Raw genomic sequence first — 10,844 nt, forward strand, 5'->3', positions numbered from 1 at the left:
AAGAGCGTGTTCAAGGTCCGTTCAAGCGCTGTCGTCAATTAAGATCAAGTGAGCAACTTATGATTGTCCCCTGGAACCATGGGTAAGTTCAAAAATTTGTTACTGCCAAATACTTAGTCCTTATAACATTTGCGTTGGAGACTTATACCAAATATTGTTTTTCTTGTGCAGTGATCATTGGATGTTGATTATATTGGCCCCATATGCATATTACGTTTGTTGTTGTGATCCGGTGAACTCAGAACTGGAAAACCGTGAAGAAATTGTGGCAGTAATAGTCAATGCTTTCAACCTTTTTCTGACCAGTCTACCAAAACCTCCCGAGATTCCAAATAATATAGAAATTGTGCAACCGAAAGTAAGTAACTACGACTTTAATTATACTTGAATTTTACTGATATTTTTTATATTAATTGCTTGATATTTTATTTAAATATTAGTGTCCGCACCAACCAGACAATGTGGCATGTGGATATTATGTGATGAGAATGTTCAAGGATTACATTGAACATTCACGACCTGGACGTTACTTGAAGAAAGAGGTATGTATATAAATTTATACAAAATTAACAATTTATTTATTATTAAATTATATATAATCAAATAATTGATTAACTAATATATTTTAATTTGTATTTTTTGTAGCTAAACACTACGCCATATACACAAGCACAGATTAATGAAATGCGACAACACTGGGCGAACCATATTCTACCGATAATTCAAAGTCATCGTCCAACATATTAGGTTTTTGTCATTTACTTTTACTTTTTCTTTCTTATTATATGTTTAGCTAGCTAGTGTAATATTTGTTAATTTTGTATGTTTAACAACACATATTACAATTTTGTATATTTAGCTAGCAAAAACATATTAGATATACACATTTCGGTTTTATTAATGAAAATTCAAAATTTAAATTTGTATATAATTTAGATTTTTAAATTAATATATTTAATTCTATTTCAAAAAAAAAATAATATATTTAATTCTATTAATTAATATACTGAAAATAATTATTTAATTTTTAAAAAAAAAAATACAAAAACATATGACGTCTCCCACGGGGAGACGTTGAAAGTCTACAAAGTCTCCCCATGGGAGACGTTGTAGGTACCTATGACGTCTCCCATGGGGAGACTTTGTAGACTTTCAACGTCTCCCCATGGGAGACGTCATATGTTGTACACGTACACCCTATGACGTCTTCCATGGGGAGACGTTGAAAGTCTACAAAGTCTCCCCATGGGAGACGTCATAGGGCCACTTTAGATGGCCCGTGCAACAACGTCTCCCCTGGGGGGAGACATCAAATGTCTACAATGTCTCCCCCATATAGCCATTAAATGCCTATTTTGTTGTAGTGTGTAGTCCCATACCTAGACAGTCTTAGAATCATCACACTTGACCTTCCCCAGGCAGTGTGGGATTGCACAGCTTACCCGGTCTTTCCCCTTACGGATCACGAGATTCTTTTTCTTTTTCTTAAAATTAAGCTCGAGGGTGTTTAGAGGCTTTGACATTTTTGTTTTATGTTTTTAATTTTTTTAATAATTTTTTTTATTATGTATTATATATTATTTCTGTAATGATATTTTATAATATTTAAATTTATATTAATATAAGTATTAAATATCTAGTCTTGTGTTAAATAATATTATTATAATAATAATATTTTATAATAATTGAATTCATATTTATATAATTAGTAAAAAATTAAAATTATATGTTATTATCATAATAATATTTTATAAGCTATTTAGTATTTTTGGACCCGAACTATGACCTATACGTATATTATTGTGCCCAGTGGTTTTTAAATTAAATCAAATCTTACAAATTAATTTTTTTATAAACTATGATTAATTTTAAATTTATTAATTTTTAATAAAAAAATTTAAAATATTTTTAAATTAATTTATAAAAAAATACACATGTGTTGTTGACGTGGCCAAGACACATCAACAAGCAAAGAGCCCTGTCAATATTGGACAAAATTGGGCGAAAGTCCCACTTTACAACACTGTGAATAGTTGAGTGAGAATTTTTAACGACCTGAACAAATGAGGGGTACGATAATGTATAAGTCATAGCAAAAATCATAAATAACCTATTTTATAACATTTGAATTTATATTAATATAATTATTATTTTTGTATTATATATTATTATAATAATTATATTTTATAATATTTAAATTTATATTAATATAATTAATAAATATATTTTTTAATTAATTTTGAATATATATATCATTAAATATTTAGGATATTTTTTATATAAAGAGATATAAACTACCAAACCAAAATATTTTGGATAAATATTTGGATCACGTTACCATGCCCTGCTAGCTTGTAACAACTATATATAATAAATATATGAGCATGCATATATATTATATAAATATATTAATGTAATTAATCACCACCGACGTTTAAATTAATTAATTTAAAATAAAATTCTTAATTAGTTCTGAGATTACAGAGAGGCACGCGGTTGTGTATATATAAACCTAATTAATAATGGGTCAAAACATTATTCTCTAAAAATTAATTACGTAACTATATAATTAATTAAACCAGAAGTAGTCAAGAGAGTGAATGTTTCTTGATGATTTTAATTAAGCATGATTATATATATAAATATATATTATTGAATATTTATTGTTGAAATGTTCAGTACAGTAGTATTGTTTATTGATTAATTAAGATCATAATCAATATTTAATTTATTGATTAAGTACTGAAGGACGTTGAGTTGAGATTATCCATGGATATAAGGCAATTATTAGATTTAATTAATAAATATTTGAATTGTTTTTGTATATTATGATAAGCTTATTCGATATTTGAAGATCGAAAGTAGAAATGTTTGTAAGAAGCAATCCAAATTAAGTCGTACACAAAACAAAAGCAAAGAGCTTATAATAAATAGGAAAAAAAAACTTGTAGAAAAAGAATAACTCCTGGTTATTAATTCAACAAATTAATTAATTAATGTTATATATTGAGTACCTGACAAAACAAATATTTATATATTAAATGAATACAAAACATATATATATAGTATAACTCATACATTATAATAAATTAAAAATATTGATAGTTAATTAAAAAAATGTAATTAAAATATTAATAACAAAAATAAAATAAATTAAAGGAAAGGTATTAATTTGTTCAAATTAAATACATTTATTATCTTTCTTTAACGTTACAATAAGTTACATTTCATTGATTAATTAATATATATCCACATAGTTCTCATTTTTTTTTAATATTTCTATTTGTGAAATAATTGTGTAGTGGTAGTGGTGAAAAATATATAAATATATATTCATATGCTATACTATGTTCAAGTATGTCATCATATATGCATGTAATTAATATTTCATTGTCATTATATATATTATACATAGGATATTGCTGTGGTGCATACCTAAAAAGGTATGCGGTGCATACCTTTTGTGACTTTTATTGTTTTTTGGCTTATAAATAGTTTTCGGCGCGAGTTTTTTTATGACTGTGTTTATTGTAGCTATTTAGAGCATCCTGTAAATTTTCAGGAAATTCCGAATAATATACAATGTTGAAAACTAGGTTCAAACAGACTGTTTTTCACGCGTATAAAAAAAATTAATCACGCGTGCAACAACCTGTTTGAACCTAGTTTTCGGCATTGTAAATTATTCGGAATTTCCTGAAAATTTACAGGATGCTCTAAATAGGTACAATAAACACAGTCATAAAAAAAACTCGCGCCGAAAACCATTTATGAGCCAAAAAACAGTAAAAGTCACAAAAGGTATGCACCGGTACATACCTTTTTAGGTATGCACCGTAGCAATACCCATTATACATATTATGTTATGTATAGAAATGACAGAACATTATAAACTGAGCTAAGCTATATAAAGAAATAAGGAAACGATTTAATATGTGATTTTTCTTAACTTAATAATTAGTCTTGATTAAACTTGATAATTAAGATTATAATCTGGATCATCACTCACTTAATACTCAAGTACTTGATTTGTCTATTTGTTCATTCAAATATTGACTCACTCCATGCATATAGTCAATTCAAATAACTTTTGAACAGAGTCTGAGTTCCTTTTCTTCTCTATTATTATTATTAATTATACAACTATATATATATATATATTTAAGGGTTTAATTAATTCTCTATTTTCAAGAAAGAGAATATTAATAACTGTATTTCGTATTGGTTATGATGATGTTTTGTTACGGGAAATATGCACATAATTTATTATATGTTTAATTTTATTGACATTATTATATATGCTTTAATAAATTTTTGCAATCGATATCTATATCTGTGTTGATGATAGGAAATATAAAAAGTTGTAATCTTACTTTGTCTTGGAAAAGATAATAAGGAATTAAATTTATATAACCGTTTCTATAAATAAAAAATACGATTAATAAAATAAAAATGTTATATAATTGGTAATTTATTTTATTTTTTCCATTTAAGAAATTAGTTTGATGAGGTGGTAATATCTACACAGTTCAACTTCCAATGTCTTGTTCTTAATTTTCAATATCTTCTTCCCACGTTGACGAGAACAAGGGAATCAAAATCAAAGTCGAATTTGTATCCGCTGATTTTTATTTTCGGTATTTAAAAAAATTATTAGTTAATTTTTTTATATGATGATGTACATTATAGTTATAACAGACATCTCACCAAATTTTAAAAACTTCCGAATAATTTACCGTGCTGAAATCAGAATTCAAACAGTCAGTTGTACCCGTGTCAGATAGTTCCTATAAATATATATACATATATTTATAAGACATTGTCATAATTAGTTTTGAACACAACTCTTATATTGACTATAAGGATTACTCCAAATGCTACGTGCAAAAACAAAGGTTGAAATAATTAATAGTATCTATCATCAAGCTCTTAATTGATCAAATAAAAAACATAATAATCAGCTCTTAGAACTTTCGAAAAAAGAAAAATCAGAAGTAAGAATATATAAAACACTAATCACTGATGACAAATAAAACAAACAATAATAAAAGTCACCTTATGAAAAATATACAAATAATTTATTATATATTCAAAATCTTATTAATTGTTTTATTTTTACAATTAATATCTATCATCTATGTTGATGATACAAAAATTAGAGCATGATATAATTAAGGTACCCTAGAGTGCTTAAGGCATATTGTCATTAATTTTAAATTAATATAATTAAAATATGTGTAATTAAATATTAACTCACACCAATAATAATATACGATATTGGGGACCGTGAAAGTGCTCTTTAGCTTTTTTTTTTTTTTTTAATATATATATAAAATTGTTTTCTAACAATATTTTGGAAATTATGCAAAATTCTTGGAAAATATGGAAAGTATTAAATTAACATTGATAATATATATGACTAATTAATAATAGAATGTTCGTCAATATCTTCTTCTTAATTTTTTTAAAATGTGTTCTCAATCATATTCATATATAAAAATATTACCTTACAAAAAAAACTCATTACGAAGACAGGATTATACTTTCAATATTACCTGACAAAATGTTCCATATATATATATATATATATAGAGAGAGAGAGAGAGAGAGAGAGAGAGAGAGAATTAAAGAGATATGGTATAAAAATTGTGCAAATTATGATTTGGCCTTTTGTACATCTTTGACTTTTGATTTTATTTATTATCTTGCAAATTGCAATGATTTGGAGTAACAAATAGGCTGTATCGCTATGTATTTTTGCTGGACAAGTTGTTGTGTTGCCAATTTGACTATTTAAAGTTACATTTTTATACATCTATCCCATTATATATTAATGCATTAGTTATGAAAAAGTTAACAAATATATATAATATATATTAATATTGCAAAATATTATATAATTTATACCATGCATTAATATAAGGGATTCTAGTATAAATGCCCCTTGTATTTTTTGATATTTGACAATTCAATCCTTGAGAATTTGTTTTTGGCAATCAAGTCCTTATTTATTCTTTCTCAAAATTCTTAATTTTGAATGATTTTTTAAAAAAATAATAATAATTGCAGGTGTATAATATTTAGAAGATAAATTGGTGAGAATGAGATCTTTTTTTTAAAATAATTTTGCAATCTGACTTAGTTCTGATATTTTTTTACAAAATAGCATTTGTCTAAAAATTCGACTAGTTGTTTATATTTTTCGATCAGTTGTCTAAAATTTTCGACTAACTGTTTGAATTTTTCGACCAACTCTCTAAAATTTTCGACTAACTGTCTAAATTGTCAAGTCATTTTGTAAATAGTTATCAAAATTAAACTAAAATAAGTTATTTTACCAAAGGAACAAAATCATTAATAATAAGAGTGTTGTTTTCCACGCGTATAAAAAGAATTAGTCACGTGTACAACAACATGTTTGAACCTAGTTTTCGGTATTGTAAACTATTCAGAATTTTCTGAAAATTTGTAAGATGCTCGAAATAGCTACAATATACACGGTCATAAAAACAAATCGCGCCGAAAACTGTTCACGAGTTGTAAACACTGAGAGCCATACCGGTAAAACTTAAAGTGAAGCCTGTATAAGAGAATTCTCCTTTAAATATATATATATATATATATTTATATACTTTGAAGGCATGGCTTTGCTATGTCGGCTGGTTCAATGTAATAATGAGTGTCTCATTCTAGCAAATATATAAAAAAAATAGCTGAAAATTGGCATTTTTCTTAGAAAAGTAAAAAGTTGTCTATCACTTTATTATAATGTTCTTGCTCTTGATTTGTCTATTATATAAAAGTCTTCTTTAAGAGATATTTTACGACAATAATTGATATTTGGGGGACAAATTTTTTCACATAAAAACGACAATTCCATAAAGAATTCTTAAACTTATTTTTGCTGTAGTTTATTTAATTATTTATTGCTATTTTTTTTACTCTATTGTTTTACTTTATGTATATGATCTTAATTGGATTTAAATTTAATAATGGCAGAGACAGATTTTTTTATAACAGATGAAATTTTAAACAATTAATTGGATTAAATACATAAAATATGTATTGGTTGAAAGTTATTACAAGATAGTATAAATATATAAATACAAAGCGTAAATTTTAAATATATATATAAATAAATGAATAAATAAATAAAAATTCAATAGGGGCATAATAGTTAAATCTTATAAAAAAAGGGACTAAAATATATAGAAAAATAATTACATTGAAACATTAATAATACAAATTTAGCTTATTTTTCATTAGACTCTGATGCCACCTACAAAACATATAAATACAATAGAAATTAAAGTCCTATATATATATATATAGGTAATACATGAAGTAAGAGTTAACTCCTAATTAAAAATAATAATACTAATAAATTAAACAAAAAGAAAAATTAGCTTGTGAAAATATTTAGAATCTTATTCCTAATTAATTATGATAAAAAGAACAAAAGAATTTATATATATATGGTCATCATTATTTATTTTTAATATATGTCATAATTATTTAGAGATCAAGAAAATGTTGCTGGCCAATCCTTTTTCACTCCAAATATTCTTCTTTTGAAATATTTTAGTGCAATAAAATAATAAATAGAAAAATGTGATGACGACTATAAATATAAGGGTCGTTTTGCAGTAAAATTACTCTAGTATGTGAATAAAATGTGAAAAGTTAAATTTGAATTTTATTAAATAAAATAAAATAACAAGTGTTGCAATCTACATAGTTGATCGAAAAATTTAAATAGTCAGTCAAAAAATTAAGACAACTTATCAAATTTTAAACAGAGATTATTTTGCAAAAGAATATAAAAAGTAGTGCAGAATACAAAATCACTAAAAAAAAATTTATTCTCACAAATTTTTCAGAAAATAGAAATATATGACAATTCTCTTGTAGGGATTTCACTTTAAGTCCTACCAGTGGGGCTCTTAGTACTCTCAACCCGTGAACAATGTTCGGCACAATTTTTGTTATGACCGTCTATATTGTAATTGTTTACAGCATCCTGCAAATTTTCAGAAAATTCTGAATAATTTACAGTACCGAAAACTAGGTTAAAAAATGTTTCTTTCTACCCGCATAAAAAAAATTAGTCACACATGCAACAACATGTTTGAACTTAGTTTTCGGTATAGTTAACAATTCGAAATTTTCTGAAAATTTGCAAAATATTCTAAACAACTACAATATACACAATCATAAAAAAAATCGCACCGAAAACTATTTACGAGTCGAGAGCACTAAAACTCTATCAATACGGCTTAAAAGATCCTATAATATAATTTTCCTATATATATATATTATTTCTTAGTGCTAGCTAGCTATTATTTTAGTATAACACCACACGGATATATATATATATATATATATGAACATTTTGTCAAACATTGAAGGGCCTCGTGCAGTTTTACCAGTTTACTAAAAGACAAAAATCACACATGACATAGTCTCCAACTCCAAAGCTTTTTTGCCCATATCAATCAAAAAATATTATTATACAACAATAATATAATTAATTACTATATAATAATATTTTTATAGAGAGATAAAGAGAGGGCTAGCTTAGCTCTCCTTCCTAGAAAGTGCTAGTGGTACATACATAGCCATATGTACACAATTTTGAATGAGGATTTTTCTCCTCAGTTTGACCAATGAAATACCTTGTTTATGATTATAAATACCCCACAAAACACTTACAAAAAAGCTCGAGCTCTCTCACACACACACATATATAGAGAGAGATTTTCGATATAGTACTGATCGATCTGAACATCTAACATGGGCAGAGCTCCTTGCTGTGAAAAGATGGGGTTGAAGAAAGGTCCATGGACCCCTGAAGAAGACCAAGTTCTCATCAACTTTGTCCAGAAATTTGGCCATGGAAACTGGCGTGCTCTCCCTAAGCAAGCTGGTACGTAATTATTATTATTATTCTTAACTTTTTTTTTTGTTATATATATAAGATATATAGATAGATATATATATATCTTTTTCTTATGTATTTATGTATAATTATTATAGGACTTTTGAGATGTGGGAAGAGCTGTAGACTGAGGTGGATTAACTATCTTCGCCCAGATATCAAAAGAGGAAACTTCACACCAGAAGAAGAAGAAACCATCATTAACTTGCACCAAATGCTTGGCAATAGGTATGTATTTATATATATATATATGTATGAATATCATCATTTCATTATATAATATATTGATTCTCATTAATGGCCTATATATATATATAATCCAATATGAAATTAGTGCATATATATACAACACATCTTCCACTTCTCCCATATCTCATTGGTTCTCTGTGAAAATTTTCTATTGTATTATTATCATTATTTTTTTGCTGTGGCCAGATCTTAATCTGAGTTAATTAAAAAAAAAATCATGTTTTGGGAAATTAAAAAAAAAAAAAAAATTTAATAGTGGCAAAATCAAAAAAAGATATGTTTTTTTATCTCTCTCTCTTTTCCCACTAAATAATTAGAATAACATGTTTGACTTTGCAACTAGGCTTAAAAAGATTCGATATATATACCAAAAATAAACCTTACTACGATACAAAATATACATATATTTATATATGTATACATATAAATGTACTTAAATTAGTATCAGAATATTTTGAAATTCTCTAATTGGATTTTTTTTTTTAAAATTTTAATTTATTTATTTTTCTTGGTTTTTTCAGATGGTCAGCAATCGCAGCTAGATTACCGGGTAGAACTGACAACGAAATAAAAAACGTATGGCATACCCACTTGAAAAAAAGGCTCATAAATAATAATAATAATAATTCAGAGAAAGATTTCTCTCCAAAACGACACCGTACTGGCAGGACCAGCAGCAGTGCCAACTCTTCTCCACAACAGAGCTCATCCTCGAGTGAGTTTTCAACTGAACACGAAACAAGCCAAAACGACAGCAAAGTCATTGTCGTAAAGGATGAAGAATATGATCATCACCAAGTCTCATCTGGAAGTAGTTCTGATTTCCCAGAACTCGATGAGAGCATGATCTGGCCGTTGGATCAAGTGGTCTCGGGTGGTTTTGATGATCATGGTGGTGATATGCTACTCCAAAATGAGTCACTGATCTTCAATACTAATTATGATGATCAAGATCAATATGATATGGAGTTTTGGTACGACATTTTCATCAAAGCTGGTGGCTCACCAGAATTACCAGAATTTTGATTCGTTATTATTATTATTATCATAAATTTGATCGAAATTATTTCGGAGCTAGGAAGTGAGTACAGAGAAATTTCCAACGTTGTAATTGGCAGTTTTGAACGTTGAAGAGACTAAACGTACGTGGGGGCATGACAGAGAAAGTTGTCTCTAATAATAATATCCATTATGGTTGACTATATATTTATCTAGTGTAGCTAGGTCTTTGTAAAAGATTAGGTTATTTCATTTTTTTTGGAAAATATATGTGGACATTATTATTATTTGTAGAAATTTTTATTGACAAGACAAGAACAATAAATAAATAAATAAATAATTAATATTGACTTGTTCAATATTTGTGTATATGGTAGAAGGGAACGAGCTTTTTAGTTATGAGTATTATTTTTGGTACTTGGAGAAATTGTAACTTACTTTTTTTATATGATACTGTACATGATAGTTATAGTAAGTATTCTGCCAATTTTCAGAAAATTCTGAATAATTTACAATATCGAAATTAGATTTCAAATAAGATGATTTTTCATGGGTATAAGAAAAATTAGGCACGTGTGCAACTAACTGTTTGAACTCTGATTTCGGCACAATAATTTATTCGGAATTTTATGAAAATTGGCAGGAAGTATGTTATAAT

The 10,844-nt window shown here is 26.6% G+C and overlaps 1 protein-coding gene across 1 annotated transcript; it reads left to right on the forward strand.

Moving 5' to 3' along the window:
• Positions 1-8,710: 8,710 nt before the first annotated feature.
• Positions 8,711-10,545, forward strand: LOC133819956 (transcription factor MYB13-like). The gene is made up of 3 exons (XM_062253344.1): positions 8,711-8,926; positions 9,037-9,166; positions 9,709-10,545. The coding sequence occupies exons 1-3, from the start codon at positions 8,794-8,796 to the stop codon at positions 10,211-10,213; spliced, it is 768 nt and encodes a 255-aa protein (XP_062109328.1). The 5' UTR covers positions 8,711-8,793; the 3' UTR covers positions 10,214-10,545.
• The last annotated feature ends 299 nt before the right edge of the window (positions 10,546-10,844 follow it).

The sequence above is a fragment of the Humulus lupulus genome, chromosome 2 (genome assembly GCF_963169125.1).
Source record: "Humulus lupulus chromosome 2, drHumLupu1.1, whole genome shotgun sequence".
Taxonomy (NCBI): Eukaryota; Viridiplantae; Streptophyta; class Magnoliopsida; order Rosales; family Cannabaceae; genus Humulus; species Humulus lupulus.